This window comes from Cornus florida, unplaced genomic scaffold (genome assembly GCF_030987335.1).
Source record: "Cornus florida cultivar Cherokee Brave unplaced genomic scaffold, ASM3098733v1 CherokeeBrave_3.0.0_Hap2_Chr11, whole genome shotgun sequence".
Lineage (NCBI taxonomy): Eukaryota > Viridiplantae > Streptophyta > Magnoliopsida > Cornales > Cornaceae > Cornus > Cornus florida.
The window spans coordinates 37675233-37702293 of NW_026775581.1; the positions used below are offsets into that span (position 1 = coordinate 37675233).

At 34.3% G+C, this 27061-nt stretch overlaps 1 protein-coding gene across 1 annotated transcript in view; it reads left to right on the forward strand.

Annotated features, from left to right (window-relative positions):
- Positions 1–24972, forward strand: part of LOC132285442 (protein transport protein SEC24 C-like) — a 37013-nt gene extending 12041 nt beyond the window's left edge. The window contains exons 6-25 of the mRNA XM_059787636.1: positions 2212–2323; positions 3146–3273; positions 5104–5223; positions 12322–12402; positions 12828–12905; positions 13034–13126; positions 14594–14648; positions 17019–17095; positions 17418–17489; positions 17666–17749; positions 19527–19646; positions 19791–19859; positions 21107–21184; positions 21340–21478; positions 21737–21901; positions 22668–22813; positions 22896–23075; positions 23702–23790; positions 23931–23962; positions 24520–24972. Of these exons, the coding sequence (XP_059643619.1) occupies positions 2212–2323; positions 3146–3273; positions 5104–5223; positions 12322–12402; positions 12828–12905; positions 13034–13126; positions 14594–14648; positions 17019–17095; positions 17418–17489; positions 17666–17749; positions 19527–19646; positions 19791–19859; positions 21107–21184; positions 21340–21478; positions 21737–21901; positions 22668–22813; positions 22896–23075; positions 23702–23790; positions 23931–23962; positions 24520–24626 (2025 nt within the window). The 3' untranslated portion in view covers positions 24627–24972. The remainder of the gene's footprint in view (positions 1–2211; positions 2324–3145; positions 3274–5103; positions 5224–12321; positions 12403–12827; positions 12906–13033; positions 13127–14593; positions 14649–17018; positions 17096–17417; positions 17490–17665; positions 17750–19526; positions 19647–19790; positions 19860–21106; positions 21185–21339; positions 21479–21736; positions 21902–22667; positions 22814–22895; positions 23076–23701; positions 23791–23930; positions 23963–24519) is intronic.
- The last annotated feature ends 2089 nt before the right edge of the window (positions 24973–27061 follow it).

Below are 27061 nucleotides of genomic sequence, written 5' to 3' on the forward strand. Positions count from 1 at the left end.
ACTAATGTTTCTCTAAGTCCTCTTTTTATTTTTTTCCAATATAAACTAATATCTTTTGGTCTATATTTCTCTAGCTTTATTCAAAATCTTGTGTTTTCATCTAAAGTTCCTTGTAGTTCATAGGCACTTATAACATTTAGTACTCATCATCATCATCATCCTTGGCCTTAATCCCATATGAATGGGGTTGACCACATGAACTCTCTCTCTCCCCCCAATGTTTTCTATTAGATGCCATTTCACCTCTATATTTAGCTTTTTAAAGTTATTTTTAATAACCCCATCCCATGTTATCTTTGGTCGTCCTCTATTATAAGTACTCTTCCTCGTTTCATCGGCGCATCTCTAGGTCTTCGATGCATGTGTCCAAACCGTTTCTATATTTAGTATTATTTTGTCTAATACAATTTTAAAATTAACTTATTTCCTTGTCTTTTACTTCTACAACTTTATCTTTCACGTAGTGGTCTACTACTACACCTACCCCACTTCTATGAGTAATCATCACCGCCTTAATAAAAAGTGGGTATCCTTTACAATCTCCCTTTCTTTTTCCAGTTTCTTGTGTACAAGTTATGTCAGATTTCTTTCTTTTTCATTGTATCCATAAGTTCACTATATTTACTTATATTCTATGTTGCTCATATAGATTTGGCATAGTTTTACGTCAGCTGTCTGCTTGACACTAACCTACCTCAACACAGTGGGAAAGTCGAATACCTATTTTAGGGTTCATACTTAAAACATATAATATATCCATATATATAATATGATCTTAATTTTTATGGTTTGTTATCAAAACTGTGCATTAATTTCTTTCCAACTTATCAAAAGCAATCATTATGTGATTTGCAGAAACAAAAGACATACAGTTCAAACAAATGCTATCTATATGAACAAATCCAAACAAAATATAACAAATCTAGAACAAAAGATGATATAAATTTGATTTAAATGCAATTTCGTAAATACAATAATTCAAAATACACTGGCATCTAACTAAATCCGTTATACCAGAATGAATTAACTAAAAAAAATACCAAATCAATCACAAAATATAAATAAAAGACAACAGATTAAGTAGTATGAATGTGATAGGCAAATATTCAACAACACATATATTTAAATAATATGAATATGAGATATACGTGTGTGTGTGTGTGTGTGGATATATTAATTTTTAAGTGGAGGGAGGAAGACTTATCTCCCTCAACACTATCCATGTGATATGCAAAGGAGACAAGATTGTGCATGTATAGATGTTCTGATTTGCAGAAGAAATCTGTTCAATGATGGGTTAATAAAATTGGAAAGAAATAAGGACATTCAAACAGTTTCATTTCTTTTTCTGGTGAAATTGAAACATGCTTTTCTTCATCTTTATTGTCACTAGATGTTGGGATGTGTAGTCTGTGTGTTGCTATTCGGTTCTCCTTCCATTTTGTTGCTATTGGAGGTTTAGTGGGTTTCATTTCTGTCCAATTTTTCTTTAATAGAATAGCCATTTGGAAAATGAATATCCTGTTAAAGTAGTTCTAGATAAATAAAAATATATATATATTTTGAGAGGTACAAAATTATGATGAATCTTGGTTTAGTTTTCTTGATACTGTATGATTTTAAATAAATATATATTCAAGGCATTGGTAAAAATAATTAGGTTACCAACTGTTTATATATATATATATATTTTTAAGAAGCAAAAGTAAGCTACTATCATCCAGTCCCATGGCATCTTTTGGTTGTGGCGAGGTATCAGGTTCAATTATCAGTGTTCACAGAAAAGGATACAAATTTTGTTGTTTTTCAATTGACGAATTTTTTTCCCCCATCACAAAAATGATATAGTTGAGATTGGTTGGCCTTTTAGGATGGTTTATAAAGCGATGCCCCCTCCCCCTCCCCCCTCTTGACAGGGCTTGAGTAGATTATCATTGAATATACTCTTTCTAGTGGGAATGAGGGAACGGCCCAGAAAACCTTCTAATTTAAGCAGAATTTGCTTTGTTTGTTACATTGACTTTCCTTCAATTTGAGGTTTTTTTCATCTGCTGTCTTGATTTGGTAGAAATTGTCAGTCTATTACTGTTTTTTGTGATCCTTCTCTGGGGTTAAGTCCTCAGGTGATTGCTTTAGCTTGAAATTATATGGAAAAAAGAGATCATTGTTAATAGTGCGATTTCTTTCATATGACATTTATAACTTTTATAGGTCGTGGATTTTGGGGAAAGTGGTCCTGTTCGATGTTCTCGTTGCAAAGGCTACATAAATCCTTTCATGAAGTTTATTGATCAGGGAAGGCGTTTCATCTGTAACTTGTGCGGTGAGTATAAATAATGGAAAATTTTCCTGTCCATCTACAACTCTCATAATTTAGTATATTATTATATTTTTCTTTAGGCTTCATTGTTTTCAAGACTATCTTATTATTAATGTTAATTTTCTTTATACATTGTTGAATTTGTTAAACTTTATTGGATTTGATGCATATTATTAAAATCTTGTAGTTGCATCCTAAACTTTGTTTGGTATGAAGGCTGGTAAATTTGTAGGGAGGAAAAGTTAGGAGGGATAGGAGACGTATTTTAGGGAAATGATGAAGCCTTTACCTTGTACATGTTGTTTGGTTAAGTAAAAATGAAATGAAGAATGAAGGGAATGACTAATCCTTGATCTGACAATTATTCCACTCCGCTGTTAAACAGTAAAAATGTAAAAAAATTAGAGATGTTTCTCTTTTTTCTTTCTTCCCACTTTTTGAAGGATGCAATTGCCTGGAGGGAATGGGCTTTCCTCCACCCTTTATTTCCCTTTCCCTCTTCACCTCCTACTAAACGAAGAAAAGACCTTAGTTCCTCTCCCCCTTTTATTCTTTCTTGCATTTTTCTTTGGCACCATATAGGCTATCACAGAAATAGAACTCCTAGTTTTGTGTCAAAGGTCTCCTAATGTCATCTCATCAGTCCTTAAATTTAGGAGTTTATGGATTTTAGCATTCCTGTAGTTTTTGGCATTAATCTCCATAAATTTTCTTGCAAATTGCATTAGTCTGAATAACACGTTTTTGGCTGTATTTTTTGCTCTGAACATTAATGATGCAGCTATTGTGAATCTGACTTTGTATCACTTGCCATTTGTTTTGCAGGTTTTACGGATGAAACTCCCCGTGACTACCACTGCAATTTAGGTCCAGATGGTAGACGCAGAGATGCTGATGACAGGCCTGAGCTATGCAGAGGAACGGTTGAATTTGTTGCTACAAAGGAATACATGGTTAGTAACCTATCAGGTTTGCAGGACATATACTAAGTTTTCATTTGTTCTGATCATTATATTTATCTCAGGCGATGCATAAGGCACTTGATATGATTAACGTGTTGCCTTGTTGGTCTCTGCGTAACATGAAACTTATGTTCTCTCCCAAACCAGCACTTCCCACATCTGTGGGAAAACTAGTTGTATATGAATTTAGAATTTGATTGGTTTGTGATGAATATTCTATACACAGGCTGAGCATCTTTTGGCAAGATTAATTTTTCTTATCTTGTTTCATGCACAGACAATTTATGGATTGTTGTCTAGTTTTCTGGCAGGACTTATGGTCAAACTCATAATTATTGTTTATTAATGGCGGAAGGCACACAAAGACGCCAAGGTCTCCTAGAGTCTAAGCGCAACGTAAGGCCCGAGCCTTATCGAAGTAAGGCGGGTGTGTAATAAGCATGAATATTAAATTTAAATATAGAAAAAAAAAAATTGCAACACAAACTAGTCAAGATTAAGGAAATTATTCTGGAGGGTGGCACCCTTATGTGTTTGGTGGTGTTTATGGAGCGGAATAGAAGATCCTTTGACGAAGAGGAATCTTCTATTGGGGTTTTAAAATTTCTTATTGTAAGCTCTCTTTTTTGTTGGGTTATGGGGAATTATTGTAAATCTATAGAGGAGATAGTTGACTTTTTGGGTCCCTAGGATCCCTTTTGGCCTCGGCCTTGTGTAACTTTTGTGATGCATTCCCTTTTGAAAACTTTCTAATACATATTTAATTATCAACAAAAAAAAAAAAAAAAAAAAAAAAAAAAAGATTTTAGGAAAATTTTCAAAAAGATTAAGGAAAAATTTCAGCCATATTAATTCAAAGGTAAATCAATATGCATACGGAGTATATCCTTTCTGTTTGCATATGAATGCCATTTAATTACTGTACATGAACTACAATTCAAAATGCGCAACACAATTGATCTAAAGTTTTTTAAAGATGGAACTTGCGACATATAAACTTAGAGGGTCTAGTAAATCAATGCTTATAAAAAAAGGTAGATCAATGCTCATATATCTTCGATATGCATATGCATTAACTAAATAAAAAAATACTAGAACAAATATATTAATTAAAATATAAAAACAATTTTGTAGATTTTTAACATATGATTTGTTATCACGAAAGTTAAAAATAAAGAATTAGACGCAATCTAAGAAGCATGGACATAGACATGATACGACACGGATACGCCGACACGTCAATTCTGAAAAATAATGACACAGACACGGGCACAAACATGGTGTTGACACGGCTAATATAAATATAAATATAAATATATATATATATCTAATGAGTAAGACAATAATTGAACATTAATTAATTTATAATTTCTATATTAAAGTTACACAAGTTAGAACTTGAATCTATTCGAATATCAAAAACAATATATATCTTGTCATTATAATGATGCTTCTTATTTACATATTTTGTCATTATAATGATGCACTCTAGGGCCTGGCGTGTAGTAGGTTGAGGCACTCTAGCGGCCTGGCGCCCTGGCGTGTAGTGAGGTACTCCGGCTGAGCCTTGATGAGCCTGAGGCTTTTTGTGGTCTAGGCGCGCCTTTAACAACTTGGTTGAACTAGTTGCACCGTTTGGGTTGCATTTATCAGTGGAAATACTCTGTTTAACATTTGTCAATGTCATGTTTTCCTGAGATTAGCTTTCTTTTTGTTGTGAGTTCATCATCTGATGTGTTCTATCAATGTTCTTACTAGTTTTTCTTGCCTTTAATGTGCTAAAAGGATATCTGATTCTTCCCATTCTTCTCTTTTTACCAGGTCCGTGATCCAATGCCTGCTGTGTTTTTCTTTCTCATTGATGTATCCATGAATGCCATACAGACTGGTGCAACTGCTGCAGCTTGCAGTGCAATCAACCAAGTCATTGCTGATCTTCCTGTAAGTAGCATGTCTGTTTATTGGAACATTTGGCTATTTCCTTGTTAAAGAGCCTACTAGTACCTTAGATTCCATGATCTATGTGAATTGTTGATTCCCTATAGATTTGCATGTTTCCCAGGTTAACTCATAATAAAAATTTCTTATGAATCTTGTACGTAATAATGTGGAGTATATGATTGAATAAATGAAAGAGAGACGCGCGGGGAAAAACAGCAGAGAATTGTAAGTGAACTGCAGAGAGAATGGCATGGGATATGTCTCTCAGTAGGCAGGGCTCTATTTTTATTTGTAATGCCTAGAGCTGATCAAACCTAGCTCTCGAATTCATTTGAGCAGTTAAGGAAAGTGAACTGCAGAAAAGATGGTCTGGGATATAGCTGATGAAACCTTAGCTCCTTTTGAATTTATTTTTCAGCAGTTAAGCTAAGCGAACTGCAGAAAAAATGGTATGCGATACATCTCTCACAAGCGAGTGTTTTAAATGTATGAGCAATTATCTAGAGCTGATCAAACCTAGCTTTTGAATTAATTTGAGCAGTTAAGGAGTAGGCTTAGTTTTTTACGTCCGTCATAAGCAGATTGTGAATGGAACAACTTCAGACTATATCATTTGCCACCAGTTATTTTTATCTCCAAAGTAAGAAGTGTCATGCATTATTGTCACCATCCTGCATGCCATTTAATATTTAATTTGCATTCTTGGTGTTTTTTTATCAAACAAGTTCAGTGGAACATATGTCAATTGTCTACATGTAGTTTACATGCATGACATGAAAAAAGAAGTTTAATGTCTAAATCGTCAATCATTATTGTAGTTTGTTGTAGTTGCATTTCATATGATACAATGTGATGGTCTTACACTGCCTCTCACAGAAAGCTTGCATTCACTCATGTTTTGTCATTGTTATATCAAATGTTCAACGCATTAAGAAAGAGCGACTTAAGTTGATTATTATCCATCACATACATAGTCTTTGCTCATGCTGGTGTAACGAGTCCCCTATTGGTATATAAACCAGTTTTCCTTATTTAAACCTTTTTTCTTGGAATGCATTCTTCTTAGTGTTTAGTGGATTCATTCTTCTTGTGCAGCCTTTTGGTTGTCTGGATTTTGTAAGTGATTGTATGCTCTTCATTCGTTGTCTTTTTTCTTCATTCGTCTTTGATTTGTGAGACCCGTGTCCTCTTGTAGCCCTATCGTGAACTATCAGGACCCATCTGGGCCATCCCACACTGTGCAGATACTGTTCTTGTTGGGACCCAGCGTCCTCTATGGCGTGACCCTCATGGACTGGGAATTGGCTCTGATTTGGCAGGACTCGCCCCATATTTTGGAAATATTGTTTTACACAAATTTCATTATATTTGCAATATGAAATTATCTCTAAACATGAAGTCATGAATCCCTGCCAAAAAAAAAATAAAATCCCATATTCACCATATTACACAATTCCATATACATTTTTTTGCATGTATATACATCTAAATTTTTTATTTTTTTATCATTAGCTCTCTCTTTTTTTGGGTTTCGGGTTAGATATTGTACATCTTTAGAGGAGACAGTTGATTGTTTGGGTTCCTTGGGTCCTCAGGGTCCCTTGCGGCGTTTGTGTAGTTCTTGGGACACGTCCCCTTTTGAACGCTTTCTAATTCATTTTTACTTATAAAAATAATAATAATTATAATAAAACTAAATTCTACATATTACTAAGACATAGGAATCTTTATAAATCAGTAGAATACCACTTACCTGACTCTTACAGATTGTGGATTAATTTGATATATTAATTAGCCTCTCTCCAGTCTTCTTCTTTTTCCAAGGCTATGGCGAATATGATGATACCCTAATTATATTTTTCTCAAACTTATATGCTAGTGATATTTTTACTTTGTCAGGTTACAGGTTTGCATTATATTTAATTTCTTTTATCCTTATAGGGAATAGTAGGCTATCCCTTACTATTATTTTAAATTCAGTTAGAATTGTTTTATCATTTTACAATTTTACCCTTAGAATAAATTCTTACTTACCTTTTAAATTTAAGGTTATTACTTCTAGCCTCCTTAAAATAAAATTCGTCCTTGAAATTTGTGTACAAATACAGATATTTTCCCTCATTTCAGACTCGATCTCCCAAGAAGCATCATCCTCCTTGTTATGGCTCCACAAATCTTTCACTAAAGCTATCTCTTCGTGTGTCAATTGTTTAACCATCCGATTAATAATGCATTTAGGCACCTCGACATATGATGCATCTAGATGTGACCACCACCATGTCATGATCAATTAAATTTAAATCATATCTGAGACACTTCCTCAGAATAGACATGTGGAATATGTTCATCAACTGCCGACAAACTAGGAGGTAGAGCAAGCCTGTAAGCAACACTCCCTATCTTCTCAGTAATCTGAAATGGCTCAATGAATCTTGATGCTAACTTCCTCTTCTAATACTCGAATCTCACAACTCCTCTCATAGGTGAGACTTTTAGGAACACAGCCTCTAACACTAAACTCAGTCAGTCTTTTGTGTTGATTGACATAACTATTATGACGATCCCGAGGCTTACATGAGATAGAGAACTCAGACGAAGTTTCCAAAAGCATCCATTCTCCAATCATCATAAAGGCTCAATGCTTCCGTCACCACAGTAGCCTTGCTGAATGATACTGAATATTTGCTCATTAAGGAGGCACTCTAGGTACACGGTGCATCCTGGTGGAACTAAGATGTACCGTGATCCTAAGAGGCAGTTGCAGGGTTCGTGTATAAATGCCTCGTATGCCAACAAGTGAAGGCTGAGTACCAGAAGCCAAGAGGAACCTTACAGCCATTGCCTATTGCTAAGTGGAAATGGGAACGTGTGATTATTGATTTTGCGGCCGGCTTTCCAAAATATCTCAAAATCATGATATAGTGTGGGTTATTGTGGATCGTTTAATGAAGTAGACTTTATATTCGGGAGATAAGACTTCATGGTTTTCCCATTTTTTTAGATAGAGACCCTCGTTTCACATCACAGTTTTGGAGGAGTTTTCAAAGAGCTATGGGAACCACTCTGAATTTGTGTAATGCTTTACACCTAGACTGATGGGTAGTTAGAGGTGGGTTACCAAATATTAGAGGATATGTTGTGAGTTTGTGTCCTAGATTTTAGAGGTTCATGGTAGGATCACGTATTGTGTGTTGAGTTTGCATATAATAACAAATATCAGGCTATAGATAGTGCATGGGACAATAGAGAAGGTGATGATGATTCCGGAGCGATTGCATACAATGCAATGTCGTCAAAAGGGTTATTCCGATCGACAAAGGAGACTGATTGAGTTTTGTGATAGAGAATATGTCTCACCCATGAGAGGAGTTGTGGGATTCGGGTATTGGAAGGGGAAGTTAGCATCGAGATTAATGGGGCCATTTCAGATTATTGAGACGATAGGTAGTGTGGCTTACAAGCTTGCTCTACAACTAGTTTGTTGGCAGTTTATGATGTATTCCACATGTTTATTCTGAGGAAGTATTTAGAGATGATTTGCATGTGATTGATCACGACACTATGGAGTTACATTCGGATGCATCATATGTTAAGGTGCCTGAGTTGATTACTGATTGGATGGTTAAGCAATTGCGACGCAAGGAGATAGCTTTAGTGATAGTGCTGTGGACCCATCACACGGAGGATGAAGCTTCTTGGGAGATCTAGTCCGAAATGAAGGAAAAATATATGCATTTGTTTGAAGTAGGTACACAAATCTTGAGGACGACTTTTATTTTAAGGAGGGTAAAATGTAATAACCTTAAATTAAAGAAGGTAAATAAGAATTTGATTTAAGGGTAATATTGTAAAATGATACTGTAATTATAAGTGAATTAAAAATAATACTAAGAGAGCCTACTCTATTCCCCACAAGGATTAAAGAAACTGAATATAATGCAACTCTGTAATTAACCAAAGGGAAAATATCATTAGTAAATAATTTTGAGAAAATTATAATTAGGGTTATTGTCATATTCTCTGCAGCCTTGGAAAAGAAGAAGACCACTAGGAGAGGCTAATTAATCTATCATTAATCAACAATCAAGAGAATCAGGTAAGTGGTTTTCTACTGATTTACAAGGATTTATATGTCCTAGTAATATATAGAATTTAGTTAAAATTAGTTTAATAAATATGTATATACATGCAAAAAAATATGTACACGGGATTGTGTAATCTGATGAATATGGGATTTTTATTTGAAACATGTTTAAATGATTCATGACTACATGTTTAGAGCTAATTTCAGATTGCAAATATAATGAAATTTGTGTAGAAAAATATCTACACAGCATGAGGCAATTCCCGATAGATGGTTTCAGAACCAATTCTCAATTGTAATATGAGGGAGTGTGCACAAGCCCATGAGGGTCACGCTAGTGAGGACGCTGGGTCCTGAGAGGGGATGTTTGTGACGTCCCACATTTGGGGAAAGAAGTTGTTGACTCTTATGAGGGGGGATGCCTCCTACCTGTGCAGATGCGTTTTGAAAACTGTGAGAGCTTTAAAGCGGACAATATCTAGATAGCATGGATGGGTCTTGACATTTACTCTCTCTCTCTCTCTCTCTCTATATATATATATATTTCATTTAAAAAAAAAAATCGGAGCAAAAAAATGATTGTTGAGTTGAATCTTCATAAAGTAATGCACTTTTTTTGCAGAATTTTTTGGGAGTAAAGAATTCTACTTTAGTCATTTGTTGGGACTAGAGTTTATCTTCTCAAGAAGATGCTCATTGGATCCATTTTATCGTTCATCCTTCTTAGGGCCTGCGATGATAATTCCTCTTAAGGACTTATGACACCTTCTTGACCTTTGTTTGCTCTCTTAGGGAACCCTTCTGTGAGTGTGAGCTGGGTGAAGTAAATTCTGGAGAGTTCAACAGATCTTTTGGGTTTGATTTGATGTGGTTCATTTTGCTTTGGGAAGAGATAGGTATTTATGATTGATGTAGTTTTGGCAATGGGGAAGCGACTTTCATTAATAGAAAAACAGCGCAGCTGTAAAAGAAATTTTAAAATAGGAGCTTCTTACATAATACTTGCTAGAAGTTGTAAATGAAATGAGATATGATGACAGTTTTAACAAATAAAAGTAGGGAGGAGGAGGTGGATGACTGTTACTTGATGAAATTATCTAAGTAGCTGGAGAATCTGTGTTCATTTCACACCCCATGACTTTGTTTTTGACATGTTTCTATCTTTTTGTCTCTTGGTAAGTTTTACACATGTTTCTGTAGTGTTGAATCTGTAGCTTGAATATTTGTCATCAGAAGTGGTCGGGTGGATAAGGAGAATGATGATATTTGGTAAGTTTGTGGGAAGAAATGGTTCCATGAATGTCTTGTTTTATGGTGTTTGTTGTACATGGTACAATGTGGTGGTTGTTACATTTTAGAGGCTTTAAAGATTGAAAGCATATGGTGGAACAGTTTGATATTTGGGAGGCAAAGGAGTGAAAAGCTAATCTTCTTGAGTTTATAGTTATGTAAATGGAACAATTTGTAGAAATTAGTTTGTAAGGGCATCTAGGAACGCTGCTATGTTTGGAGTCCTCAAGGTAGCACTCTTGTTGTAGAGGACTTTTAAATTTTCTAAGCACATGTGGTGTGATATTGTGGCCCGAATTTGGTGCTAGGTCGCGTTGCGACCCGCTTATAACCCAACAACCCGTTGGATTTTTTGCTCATGGGTCATGGACCCTAATTAGTCTCTTGTAGCCTAATATATAAGGGCGCTTAGGGTTTGGAGTGGGGTAAGAGAGAGACTCTGAAATTCGTACAGAAATAGAGCGAGGGGCTGAAAACTTGTAATCTCCGATTTGACACATAGTGAAAACTTTCACCGGATCTCAACCGTGGATGTAGGCTGTTGCCGAACCATGTAGAAATCTTTGTGTTCTTTGTGCGGCTTACTTTTCTATCGTGATTCTTGATTCAACTTGGGTTTGTTGCGTTTGTCATAACATGTGGAATTGTTTGGGGTTGAAACAGTATCAATATTACCCAATGGAATGTTTTATATATTATAAGGTATGCTTGAAATTTTATTTCTTATTGGGTTCCGAGGCTCTTTTTGGAAATTTATATTTAGAAATTCTACTGTGGCCTATTTTTGGTATGCTGGCCATAGAACAAAAGTTGCATCTCAGAGCATGATCATAGGTCCCCAAAATTATTTAAAAAATGAATTTAAGATAGTTTTTTTTTTTTTTTTAAATAGTTACGTGAATGTAAACAATTTTAAGGTAGTTTTCCTTTTCACGTTAGTGTGACGTGTAAGGGGTTTCTTTGGCTTTTATCTTATTGTTAGAAGGATGTATGCCTCCTCATTCATTATCTCCCTTAACCTTCTATCATATATGAGTTGCCTTCTCAGGCAGTTATGCTAAATTTAGTTTTACGTCACAGGAAGTGATGACGCTCTTCTGGATGAAATGGTAATTGATACCTTCTAATTGCTTTCCCAAGCACTTTGAGGTTGGCATTTTTATTTTTGCATGTAAGAAGATTACACAAACACCCATTTGTCCCACTGGGGATTCGAACCCTCAACCTTCCATTTGGAATGAGGAGATACCACTTGGGCTTAAAGCCTTTAGTTGAGTTGGCTGTTTCTGGCTGGACATATATATGTCCACTTTTTGGAGCAGCATATATCCGTGTTCTGAAAGGAACTTCCCAAGTGAGATTAGTGGTTTTCCCCTATTATATTATCCTTTATCTGAATAAGGATTTACCCCTTGTAAATCTTGCTTGTTAAAATCTCTTGGCATGGTTGCTCCTTGTGTACTTTTTTTGGGATGCATTCACCTGTTTGGCATGTACTTGCTGGAGTTTGATTTTCATGTGTGCTCAATTTGAAATACTTTCTATTTATCAATCTATGCATCCCACTAGTACTACCATTTATGCCCACCGCAGCTACTTGAGTGTGGTGTCTCTTACTTGACTCATTCAGTATTTTAAAGTACAAAGGCTATGTTTGTACTCTTACGGAACTTGTAAAAGAGATTGCTTTAGTCACTGATATCAAAATGATTTCGTTTTTGCAGGAGGGTCCTCGGACAATGGTCGGTGTTGCTACATTTGACTCAACCATCCATTTCTACAATCTGAAACGTGCATCGCAGCAGGTCGGTGTTCAGTTGCAACATTTTTGGTTTCACTTACGGTGGTTAAGTTGAAAACCAATTTTATGTTTCTAACTTTCTAGTTAGATCCCTGATCTTTTGAAATTTGTAATTTTTCGGGATTTACAGTAGTTAATTTCTTGTGTCATCTTGTCTGCTATGATGTGTATTCTTATGCTCTTCTGCTGTGAGGAATAATTTTAATGGTTTTTTTTTTTTTCCTTTTCTTTTGGTAAATCATATGAAAGTTCTGTTTTTGATGTATTATATTTCAAATTGGTCTGGGCGAAATTGTTGAGGATAATATGCAATCCTATGTTCTAATTTCAGGTTCATGTTGCCATGCAACAGAGCTGAAAAACCAATTGAATTTTGTTTAAACAAATTGTGATGGATCCTCATTTTTGATGTTAAATCTATGTGCACAGCCGTTGATGCTGATAGTTCCCGATGTGCAAGATGTTTACACTCCTCTCTATACCGATGTTATTGTTCCATTTGCTGAGGTCAGCTTTGCTAATTTTGAATTTCTAGTTTTTCACATTTTAGTAAATTCTTTTATAATGATTGTTTTCTTCCTTCAAGAAATTTTCAAATGATTTTGAATGAGTTGATTGTTTGTTTTGGGATTCAGTGCCGTCAACATTTAGAACTGCTGCTGGAGAACATCCCAACCATGTTTCATAATAATAAAACTGCTGATTCAGCCTTTGGTGCGGCAATCAAGGTATGCAATTTAGTCGACACTTTAATAGTCGATAATCGCGTGAGACAGACGTATTATTATTACTAAAAAAATTTCACTTTGAATTGTGTAACCAAAAACTTTGTGCCTCAACTAATTTTTTTAGATTTTCACCAAGAATGGTAAAACCGTATTTTGTGCAATTAGCAATAAAATTTTGTAGCTTTTTAAATTTTTGATTCAGTTATTGTTGACTAGGTAGGCAGCTTGTTAAATGGAGATGGATGGTGAAACTTCCATAGTTCAAGACACACCATACATATTTGTTATGTTTATTTCTATTTAAATAGTATATGATGTCAGACGATTTTGTTCAAGAAATGATTAATTATTCCTTAACATGATAGTCATCCACTCGATTCAATGGAGGAGGGTGTGAGTTAACAGTGGGAGCACTTACTGCATGCACACAATCATTCACACCCTTGGTGAACTCAGTGAAGCCTTAACCCAATTGCTCTGGGTGGCTTTACAATATTTTTTTGCCATTTGGCCCTATTTTTGGAGCATGTTCTCATTTTTAAAAAAATTGCTATATTGTATGCAATTGATTAATAAGATGTAAAATCTTAGTGATCATTGTGATACACTAATATTGAAGTCAAAATCTGTAGTGGATGTACTGTCCCAAAAGCAAAAGGTGTCAACTGAAACATTCGGGGAGCATATATATGAAAACGGCAGAAAAATAGAAGAAAATAAAGAACTCAATTTAGAGTTGTGAACATTGTTTTTGTTCAATTGATGTAAAAGAGTTTGATTTAATTTTTCTGTGAAGAGCTACATGTCATCATGCCTTCCATGCATGACATCGTCAAGACTTATTTGGTGTGTATGGAAGCAAGAAGAAGAAACTGAATTTATGAGGGTGAAATAGGAGGAGACACTCTATCAGGGACTGGGTTTTGGTTTTGGAGGGATCGGGTGTAGATGTTGGGAAGGGGGAAGTTGAAAAATAATATGCAGTTTTTAGTCTGGCAAGCTCAATCATAAATGAGCTGAGATACTCGTGGTTTTGTGGAAAATTGTGTCTTGCCATGATAAAAAATGTTAGATAATTGAAGTGCTATTATTACATATGAGATGTGCTGCCACAGCAGAGATGCTAGAAGTTGAAATGTCTGATATAATCATTTTGATATTGCAAATTGCAATACTATAATCTTGAACTAGAACATGCATTTGTGCTGCAGCAGCAACAACAACTACATCCAAGCCTTTTTCCCAACTACTTGGGGTTGGCTACATGAGTCCTATGATTTCCGAACACACATTTGTGTTATGGATTTAATTTTTTAATTATTTTTCTTGCTTATAGTTTGTAGATTCCATCTAATAAGGAGAAATTATGGAATTCCATGATACCTGATATATACACATGCATACAGATGGATGTATATTGAACCAATCATTGGATGCATTGATATTTATATCATTTTGTTACTTCAGGCTGCTTTTTTGGCAATGAAGATTACTGGAGGGAAACTCCTAGTATTTCAGTCAGGCAAGCTCGTGAACTGATATCTCTAATTTGAGTGCATTTGGAGTAAAAAACTATGATATTGTTGATGCGTACTTGTTTTATGTTTGCATGCTTTTTTCAGTTCTATTTTGCTTGTTTCTGCTTTTCTTTTAAGTGCAAAGAAAGTCTGTACTTCCAATTATTCATAAATACTGTTGGATGCAAATTTGGAGATGGATACATTGTTCATGTTCAACCATTATTATGATGGTGACGTATATGATTCAATTTAGTAGCCAAGAACTAAATATATCTTGATTTTCAAGTTTAAAGAAGTAGGATTTCTTGAGGAATGAAAACAAATGGATTGAGATATAAATGTGGAATATAAAGCAGCACTGGTTTCTTTGGGTGAGGCATAATGCCCAGACCGTGCCATGAGATATATATATCAAACAAATAGGGGAAACTTGTGGATTCTGTGCATGAACTTCTAATATTTGAGTTCTAGAGTAAATTCTGATCTTGAAACTCGATGTAGTATTAGTGTGGAAACAGAAAGTAGGCTACATGGAGCACTTCTGAATTGATAGATTAGATTTTGATGGTTTAAGTGATGTAATTTCTTGAAATAATATCCTGGGTTGCATGCGATACAAACTTACATTTATAGCCATGTGTACTTTGTTTTGTTTTATGTTCATCATTCTTTTGTTCTTTTACTCTATGTGGCATACCACCTTCTCTTTCAGTTCCCACATACTGAAATGGTTCTTGTTCCACGTAATGTAGCTTCAACCCTCAAGGATGCTATAATTCTTTTATATGCATTTATAATTGGCAGATATCTTCTACCTTCCGTTTTTCTATTTTTTGGAGAAGATGTTAGTTATGTTAACGAAATAGGAAAAATAATAGACAAAGGAAGTGCTAAACCAGAGGCCGCAAGGACTACAATCACCGACAATGGTATAAGTGTGCCTCTAACCTGCACAACTGAAACCATGGCATTGATGATTGAAGCTAGTGAATTTGAAAAGAGTCCACAGGTTTAGATAGGCCTTTGTTTGATGGACTCAGGTAGTGTAGGTATGTGTCTAGGAATCGAATGTTTTTGAAATTTAATTGCTAAGACATGAGATATGGTTAAATTATGATGAGTTCTGTGGTTTCTTATTTACACGCTAGGGTGAACTGAACAGTTTATGTACATAACTTGTTCTTCGTGGAAAAGTAACTCGTTTCTTGACACTAATGTCTGATAAAACATAATGGGCATTATTATTTGATTTGATTTGATTTTGATATATATATATATTGTGTGCCAATAGAAGATGCATTTTCCTCTTATATCAAACGCACAGATTGTGGATGTGTCAAAAGCAGGCATTGCTTTAGCTATGTCAAAAACAAGCTTCTTCTTATTTTTTTTCTCTGTATTTTTATTTTATGTTTTTTCACATATGCCACACCCTATCCTCCCCTACAATTTTTTTTATCTTAACATGGATACATTCATGTTTTAAATTGTTTATTTAAAATAGCAATACCACGATAAGCATGTAAACATAATATAACTTTAAGTTAGATCCATGAAATTTACAATACGTGTTCCATTATCGATGATCAATAGCTACCAAACTTACAAGGACAGCCTATTCTGGTTCCCAGTAAAGGAGCCCATATTAGCAACATTACATCCTCTTTTTTGTTTGGTAGTTTCAATCTTGCACTTCATGTCATTTAATATATTTAAAAAAATTCTTTTATCCAAATAACCTCTTATTGAAGTGTGTATCAATTCACATGATTGTGCTGTAAGTTTAATTTGCCTTATGGTTGTTCTACATGAAATGGATGTGTGTGAGTATTTTGTAATGCATGGAGTCCAAAAGAAGGAAGATGTCTCAGATGGGGTAGGATCTTGTAGTAGAAGCTTATAAGGTAAAGGAAATCTCTCAATGATTGTACTGAAAGTTGCTGTGTGGTTGCTAGAGTCTAAACCTATATGTTTTATTTTATTTTATTTTTTTTGCTTGGTTCTAACTTTGAGCATGTAAAACTTGAAAATACACCCATATTCAATTGTTCAAGTTTCCTTGGAATGTAAGAATCCAAACCTTGGCATCAGAAATGTGTTCATGTTGATTCTACTTTGACTTTGAAAATATGTATTATCATGCTATGAGTTAAATTGAATCCAGCCTGAAAACTTATTTTATTTATTTCTGTTACTTGTACATTGTATTGGCAATCTCCTCGACTTTTCTTAGTACTTCTCTTCGCTTGCCATGTAATGCCATTTATGTGTTTGCTTGGTATTTCTAATTTTTTGGGGATCTTTTAGATCCTTTAACCTACTGATAAACAGAATTAATGGCTCTTCTGATTCTTGTACTACATTGTCTACAGTCTTGCCATCAGTTGGCATTGGAGCCCTTTCTGCTAGAGAGGCTGAAGGAAGAACAAACATCTCCACAGGGGAGAAGGTATACATATTGATTATATATTTGTCCAGCATATATTGGTCGTGTTTGAGTTTGCTGTTGCATTAGTCTTACTTTTCTGATCTGTGTGAAGTAGTGGAAGTAGGCCCATTTAGTAGATTGGTCCTACTTTTGAGGCCATACATACTCTATTGATGTGCCATCTGTCTTATTCCTTCTCTCTTTTTTTTAATATATATGGATCTAGTTTTTGTTATTTTGGTGCTTCTACAGCTTTCATTGGGAAGATGACATCAATTAGTTCAAAGGTAAATTAGTACTGTTGTTTATATGATTAAGTGATCTGTTTATTATTGAGTTTCAGGAAGTCCATAAATTACTCCAACCAGTGGACAAAACTTTAAAGACAATGGCTGTTGAACTTGCCGAGTACCAGGTGACATTTGGATTTTTTTATTTTTTATTTTCTTGATTAATTATGATGCTGAAACCTCATCATGATTGTTTGTTGGGATCTATGATGGAATTTTTTTATCTTTTTTTATTTTATTTTTTGATAAGTTTTAGAACTTGTATTAAACCAATGCTAATTCTTTATATCAACATATTCAGGTCTGTGTTGATGTATTCATTACTACTCAAACTTATGTAGATGTTGCTTCTATCTCTGCCATCCCAAGAACTACTGGAGGCCAGGTATTTGCAATGACACACTTAGATTTTCAATGACACATTTACTGTTATGTCATGTGTTGTAATTTATATTGTGGATTGTTTGTCCTCAAGCTTCCATCCCAAGTCCTAACAACTATTTTTGTAAAGCATATTGCGTATTTATTTATTGTGAGCGATCCTTTCATGGTACTGTCTGCAGTGCAAAAATACATGGCAATTGAATTTGTTTCTTTTATATGCTACCTTTGTTGGGGAAAAGTATTAGTTGTTATTGTTATATTCTACCCTTATTTTAAGAAAGCCTGCTAGCTGGAAGATGCTGTGACTTTCTCATTCATGGAACTCTAAGCTGCTCCTAAGTAAGGGACCAACTTTATACAGTTGTTAATCAGAATAAATTGTCAAAGTCACTATCCTAAGAGTTTCCTTCTTAGCAGTAGGATTCTTGGAGAAGTATTGTTTTCCACGAGTGGCATTAAAAATAATGTATCAATAATGGAAATGATGTTAATCATAGAATTAAAGAAATATGCATAAAAAAGAGGAGTGCTTGTGGCATATTGTGTTGATCGGAAATTGAAAGGAATTTTTTTAAACAGTTGTTAGACTAGCTTAAATTATAAAATATTGGACAGCTAAGGAACAACAATATATCATAAAATGAATGTGGCTGGGTTGAGATGGATGTGTGGCAAGACGAGAGGATAAATTAGAATGAACACATTCGTGAAGCACCTAAAACGGCACCATATGGAGATAAAATAAGATGAAATTGGTTATGGTCCTAGATGGAGCGGAATCACAAAACAGTATTCATTTGGTCGATCTCAAATTGCTGGGGAAAAAAATGCTCAGTTAACTATTGACATTTGCTTTTGTCTCATCTTCTTTTATTTTTCTTTAGTCAAAACGTCCTTGCTACTCATTCCTAAAGTGTTTATATATTGCCAAATCTCTAGTGTACTCGCAAAAAGATGAATATTGACAAATTTTAAATGAAATTAGTGAGATAACAGCAAATTGAAAAAAAGACCTCATCATAGATGCTACTGTCCCAATTATCAAATTGTCAGGTGTTATTTTATTATTTCATGAGGGGATGGGAAGGACAGGTCGTCTAATGCCAACATTTTCAGCAGCAGTTTCTCTCTCTCTCTCTAAACTGAGTTATTGATATGGCTGAAAAGAAGGTTGATTCATGATTTTCATGATGTAATTGATACCGCTCCAGTTTTTTGTTGCATTTAACATAAATATGTACCTGGTATAGTCCTGTGAGCAACACTTGAATGATTTTTAAAGGTGAACATTTCTATCATTAGTAAAATCAACTCTAGTTGCATCTTTTGAAGACACATCAAATTGTTGCTGTATAATATCATTTTGGGAAGAGAAATTTGCTCCACTTTGCATGTTCATATTCTCAATGATACATTTGGATTACCATATTCTGGTATCTTCCAAGAATATAATGTGGGTGTCATTGTGAAATGTTTTCCGGAAAAAAGGTCATGCATGACAGTTGATGTGGATTCTGGTGAATCACATGGAATCTGACTCAATGTCTCTTCTTTTTTCTTTCAAATATCTCCATCCATGAGGATGCATTTATAATCATTGAAGTAATAGAATGGACATGTATAAATCAAGTTACGACTGATTATTGTGTCCTGGTTCTCTTTTACCAAGACATGTGTCCTATTAAGTGCTTACAGATGGCTGATTCGTAATCATCTTCTTCCACTTTGTGATGGGGTTCTTAAAGTGTTCATTCTAAATGTTTCACCTGCCCTTCCAGGTCTATTATTATTATCCTTTCTCTGCTCTTTCTGATCCTGCCAAGCTTTACAATGATCTTCGATGGAACATAACAAGACCTCAAGGTTTTGAGGCTGTGATGCGTATAAGATGTAGTCAGGTTAGTTCCTTAATACTGAACTTTTTGTATCTTTGATCCACTTAAAAAATAATAATAGCTCTCTTTAATATCTTTTAGAATTGGAAAATACTTGTTAAGAATACATATTCCACTTTTATTTATTTAACATTTTTCTCTTTTTAGGGACTTCAAGTTCAAGAATACTTCGGAAACTTTTGTAAACGCATTCCAACAGATGTTGACCTACCCTCGGTTAGTACATCTTTTACGAGATACCAGCTCATTCATGTATTACTGAATGATGCTTTTTGGTGTTCTCTTCTGAATTGAATATTCTTAAACCATGGGAATAATAAACTAGTGAGGTGCTTGAAATTTGGTTCATTTCAAGAACATTTTAAATATTATCTGTGAGATACTGGCATTATATGATATAAACCATGCTATTTATACTTACTACAATATATTTTATGTTAAACGCCAGCCTCATTAAATATCTAATGCCATACTCTGTGGTTGACTGGAATATATGCTTGATTAAAGTTTTAGCCAAACTGGATGGCTATAGGCCTACATATCTTTGTTTTCGATAGATAGTAATGTGCTTTCTTTTTTTTTTTTTTTTTTTTTTTTGATAAGTAAAAGTCGATTAGAAAAGCGTTCAAAAGGGGAACGCGTCAGATAGTAATGTGCTTATATGTAAAAGAATTGTGTTACCAAATATTAGCAGCTTGAACAAAATGTCTGAAGTGAGTTATTGAGCAAGTTCCTGGTTTTTTCTGTTACTTTCCTGCCCAACCTAAGATAATGTGAGCAAATAGTGAGCTCTCTCTCTCTCTCTCTCTCTCTCTCTCTCAATATATATATATATATATTTCACTTGTATTTAAGTTGTTTTTGTTAAAAAAAAAATTTTTTTTTTAAAAAGGCTATCAATTGAATAAATTATGATTGGATGGTAGTTTTTAATTTTATTACTCAAGGATCAGGTTTGATATGATACCTGTGGATATGTTTGTGCCCCTTGTTTATATGCCATTGAGTTGTGCTCATCACCATTCTGGTATGGAGAAGTTCTGTTGTGCTATAGTATCACGCATTCAAGAAGTTTATAATTAAAAGTATTGCTATTTTCTTTCTTCAAAATTGTTTCAGGCGGGAAATCAGTAAGAAGAATAGTAAGGAATTTGATGAACAAACAGTGTAGATCAGAATCATCTGATTCAGTATGTTTAGTATGGCACTCACTTGTCATAATTGTGTAGTATATTATGGACACTTTATTTGAGAAATGCCATTTTTGTATTCGGTCTCTTCTCTTAATGTCGACCTTATGCAATACAATTGCTTTGTTATTGCTGTTTTACACTTGCTTTTTCTTTACACTTGTTTCCTATCCTTTTGCTACTGCAGGATGTTTGATTGGTATTTAATGGTTTTTGGTTCATTCATTGTACGAACTTTTTTCCCCTCCCTAATTAAACATTTCTTTTGAGCAGATCGACTGTGACAAAACTATTATGGTAACCTTGAAACATGACGATAAATTTCAGGATGGTTCAGAATGTGCTTTTCAGGTACATTCTTTTTTTTCTTGGTAATCTGTATGCAGTGCAGTTTGCAGATTTTATATCATCTTTCCTTCTTATAGTTGGGCTTCCTGAAAATATTCTGGTATTGAGAAAATGTCTGCTTTTAACCTTTCGGGTAATTTTTGCATTTTGATGTCCAGTGTGCTCTTCTATACACCACTGTGTTTGGCGAAAGAAGAATACGAGTTTCTACCTTATCGCTGCCATGCACAAGTTTGTTAAGTAGTCTATTCCGCTTGGCTGACTTGGACACCCAATTCGCTTGTTTCTTGAAGCAAGGTAATGTATTGTCTTACGTTATTATTGCTTTTGCTTTTGTCACTTCTGTCTGTATCATTTACATCCACCCTGTTTCTAATGATCTCTCTCACTTGCATCCACCGGCATTAAATTGTGAATGTATACCAAAAGTATCCACTGGCCAGTGGTTCTTCTTCTCCATTCGTAGCCTATCTTGCAATGGTTTGAGAGTTAATGGCGCCATTTCCCCCTTTTCTCAGAAAAGGATACTAATTATATATTTGGCCTTATCTGCAGCGGCAAGTGAAATTCCTTCGAGTCCACTGGTGCAAGTCAGGGAACAAGTGACAAATCTCTGCATCAACATCCTTCATTCATATCGCAAATTTTGTGCCACAGTATCATCATCTGGACAACTTATTCTTCCGGAGGCACTTAAACTTTTGCCTCTATACACCCTTGGTATGTTTCTTAGTGCTTGTGAAATTATGCTGAATTAACTGAGTGTAATAGTTATCCTAATTCTGTTTGTTATTCTTATTTTTTCTTCCCTTAGAATAGAGTCATATGAAGCTCCATTCATTTGTTAGCACCTACAGTGCACTTGAACATTTCTGGCGCCATAGAATATTATTCTTGTAATTCTGTGAATAATATATATATTTTCCTAGTTTATTTGTTATATGGAAGAGAACTGTAATTCATGAGCTAATTGCGTTTATTTTTTTGTGGGAGGATCAAATCCTTGATAATTACCTGGATTATCAGATGAACAGTAAATGTTCTACTTGTGGAACCTCTTCTAGTCTTGCCAAGAGAAATAATGGAAGAGAAAAGGAAAAGAATAAAAAAAGACATCTATTTTAAAGTGGATTGAATTATATAAAGTATGGTAAACAATGTGCTAAGTAGAGATGCTGAACCATGTGATATGATTATTTGGTGAGGCAAGATGACTATACGTTCAATTATTCAAATTACTTGAGTCCTTGATTGTTTATGTACGAGTAAGTGTTTAAGTGAATACTGTTGACTAGGTGATGTTAGATTAGGTTTTTCTGACAACTATATTTACATAATTCTTGTTGGTGGTTGGCGCTGCTTACTTATTATGGCATGTCTGTTTTGGGGGTAAGTTACTTAGGAAATATGTGACTACTTCTCAGAAGGGATTTTGAACATTGCTTGACAGTTTGTTTATATTTATTATATTTTTGTTTCTTTCCAGCATTGGTTAAAAGTACCGGACTACGAAGTGATGGGCGGATAGATGATAGGTCCTTTTGGATCAACTATGTATCTTCACTTTCTACTCCTTTAGCAATCCCATTGGTGTACCCCAGGATGATGGCTATTCATGACCTTAACTCAAAGGTGAATTACGTTGCACTAATGTCTCTACTGTTGTTCTTTTTAGTTGATGGGTAACACTTAATTCTTACTGCTGAGTTGACAGGAGCTGGATGAATCTGTAATACCGCCTGCTATTCCACTTTCCAGTGAGCACTTGATTGATGGCGGAATCTACCTTCTTGAGAATGGGGAGGATTGTTTAATTTATATTGGGAATTCTGCGGATCCCGATATCATGCGGCAACTATTTGGCATTTCCTCTGTTGATGAAATTCCCACTCAGGTGTTTTTATTTCTATTATTATTATTATTTATTTGTTTTCAAAGTCCATTTTGTCTTGATTAGCAATGGATCTTCACTTGTTCAAACGCACCTGAGTTTTAAACCCAATGTATTGAGCACCATATCATGACTCATGGCATGGTTGTTCATTTAGGATCTCCCACAAGTTGGGCCGTATATGATTTTGACATATGTTGAATAATGGACAACTTTGATTTATTCAATTTGAAATCTTTGTCTTGACTTTTTAGTTCCCTTTTTTTAAAAAAATTGTTTTCTTTGAGAGAGATTTTGTCAATGTAGAAGTATAAAATAATGGTCCTGATTGAGCATCTTATACATATGTTGCCCCAAGTGAACCACTTGTATCAGAATGCCTCTATTCGTCAATTTTCACACCAACAAAAAGCTACCAAAAGATTGAGACTTTGTTTCAAATCCTCTTTGATTTATAATGCTATAATACTTGGGATGATTTTTTATTATATGATTGGATGGTGAAAGATGAGAACTTTATTTAAATAATGTCATTATCAGCGTAATTCATTTGCTGGGATACTTTTCCTGTAATGAAATCTCTCAATTTCTAACTCTTCGCTATTTCTTTACTTTTCTGGTTGCCTCAGTTTGTACTGCAGCAATATGACAATTCTTCATCGAAGAAGCTAAATGAAGTCGTAAATGAGATAAGGCGCCAGAGATGTTCCTACCTACGGTATTACTGACAATGAATTTTAAACTCTTATCTTCCTTCAAGAAAAATTACTAGTGCTTTAGTAAAACATTCTTGAGAGTTCCATTATTAAATTGCTCTATCTAATTTTTAAAATATTTTATTTGTCATTTTTCTTGCAGCTTAAAATTATGCAAAAAGGAAGATCCGTCAGGTTAGTGAATCAGTATAATCCTTTTACACAAAAAGTTCAGAAGGCCGAACCATATATAAACTGCTGGACGGTCCCCTATATGATAAATGAACTGTAATATAATGACATCAGTTCTCCTTCACAAACTAATCTATCTAATAATCTCTTTCATTCAAAACAAAGCTCAACGGATATTTGGATGTCAAGTTGAAATTGGATCTTTCCATTTTGTTCCATGTATCATTTGAGATGAAAAGTTAGATAGCATTCTCTTTAACACTCATATATATATTATTCGATAAGTTCAAGTCTTGTCCACTATGTGTCCAGGCATGTTTAGGGAGTGTGTTGGGCATATATGTTTGGCTGCTCGTCTCTGTGCCACTTAGGTAATGGTGGAACAGTATTGTGTTACCCCCACAATCTGGTATATGGAATTCTGTATACAGTAATACGAGAATTGATATTTATTTATTTATAAATGCAATTCACCAGCATGAACGGATGTTTATCTAGAAATTCTGCGTTTATTTATTTATTTTATTTGTTTGATTTTTGTGTGTTGTTTTTATTTGCAGGGATGTCGTTCTTCTCTTATATGGTAGAAGACAAAACTCAAAATGGCCTCTCCTACATTGAGTTCTTAGTACATATCCATCGGCAGATTCAAAGTAAAATGCCTTGATCATAAACAATTTTGGCCTGATTTGCGAGTTCTTACAACCATTTTGTGAGGCAAATGGATAAAATTCAGATTTTTGGCTTTCACCGTAGGGGCCCCACTCACCAAAATTTTGGTGGAAAGCAAGATGAGCATAGTTTGTGTCTTAGTTTTTGCATAGTTATTATATTTTGACAGAGGTCAGGATGGTAATAATAAATATACAAAGCAAACTTTTATCTCTCTGCTTACATTACCATTTATTATTTTCCTCCTCATTATTTCTTTCTATTTTTCTTGTTTACTGTGGAAAGGGGAAAAAATTGTAGAAACAAGTTAGTTGATCAAATGGATGAAAGCTAGTGTTGAATTTCTCTCTCTCTAAATATATATATATATATATCAAGGGCTTGAGTCAACTTCAGATTCAACAGTTTATTCTCATTTTGTTTCTGATATGAAATTGAATATGTGATATTGACTATTTGGGAAGCAAAGCCGTACTTTTTTTAACTTAGTCAAGGGATTGAATTGGCTTCGGATGCATCGATTTATTCTCATTTTGTTTCTTTTATCAAATAATATATTTGTACATGTGATAACGACTGTAAGCTGTGTATTGATCGGTCTGATGTTTCTGATGTTTCCCAAAGTTTTGTAAGTATCCAAGTTTTGAGAAATGAAGGCTAGATCAGCATGTTAGAATTTGCTTTATGAAGATAAATCACACTCGGGAAGTAGTAAGTGAAGGAATTAGGTTTGCTAAGGCTAGATTGTTTGGACCACCTTCGAGCTCCGTTGTATCTTGTGGGAGGTTTCGATTATCTTGTAGAAGTCGTCCAGTTCAAGTTTGGTTGAATCTAAGAAATAGAGCTATCATTGTCCCTTGTACCTTGCGGGTGGCTTTGATTATTACGCACTTTTAAGCGGTGGATTGATTTATTAATTTTAGTCATACTTGGAAGTGCAAGTAACTATTTATCTAAAACTTTTGTGCAGGAGGCACTGACAGATTAACAAACTGGGCGAGTTACAGATGCATAATCTCATATTGTCGTTGTGAATAAGAGAAGTGTTACATATATATATTTGATTTGTACACTCCAATCGACACGAGGCCTTTTGGAGTAAAGCCCAAGAATAAACCTGTGCGGGCTCGGGCTTGTGGACAATATCATAGTTTAAATCATTACAAATAGTATCAGAACTTAAATCATTACAAATGGTATTAGAACCTGATTTAGCCGGGAGCGCCTTGTAAGTGCCAGACTAGGATTAAAACACTAGATCGTTTTTCTTTCAATGAGAGTTTATTCGTTAAAGATTAGTGTAACAATTTTAATAAAGAAAAACATAGAAGGGCAACACTAGAGCAGTGGAGATATGTAAGCCTCCCACCTTTAACATGAGAAATTTTGCTAAAATAATGGGATATTTTTTGGCCTGACACGAGTCCGTTACACGAGGCTCTATCAATTTGGTCATTTGAATAATACGCACAATTAAAATAATAGAATGATAAGCAGAATACTTATTAGACTTCTTGGGAAACTAGGAAAGAAAGGCTTGAGAATGCAATAAATGAATGAAATAGGATATTATGGAATTGAGATTTGCAAAAGTTCATTACACGAGCTCATAGCATCGAAGGTAGGTCATCAGACGCATCTCATATTAATCAATCCAACCTGGAATACAATATTTACACAATTGTTTATTTACTTTCATTTGATTAGTTTGTAAATTTTTTAAAATAAAAGTTTAGAAACTAAAAATGCAATCTCTGAGTAGAGTTAAAAAAGATTGCATAATTTTCCTATTTGTGTTTAAACAATTCAAAATACTACAACCTTTTTAGAACAGATTTAAGTGTGTTTAACAATTATTTGAAACACATCTTTTGAGAAAAAAAATTTATTTGGAACACTTCTTTTTATATTAGTTCTGCGCAAGAGTTCAATGAGACGGATATGTAATATTTTCCGTGATTGTGTTCGTGATGACAAGTAATTCAAAATACTATAATTTCTTTAAGTTTTAATTTTTTTTTTTTTTTTAAATTTTTTTCAGAGCAAGTTCAGGTCAAAAACCAATTATTTGAGACATCTCTTTTTATACTATTATAAAAGGACAATACTTGCTTTCTCACTGGTGAGTAGGACAATACTTGTAAATTCGATTCACATGGTTTGATAGATGATTTGTTGATTGTAGGATATATTCTTATTGTTTATTTATTGTCTTTTTTTTTTTTCTTTTGGTGAAAAATAAATATTTATATATCAATTACATTTATAGTTCTTCTTTCTATTCATTATCCACACCTTTGCTTGTATTTTGTAATAATATTTTATTTAAAAATTTTAGCTTAAAATATTTTTCGGACTAGATCCCCTTCTCATTCACTCCCTAGACAAAAAGAGAAAACCAAAGTTGCAGAGAGGGAGAGAGAGTTAGAT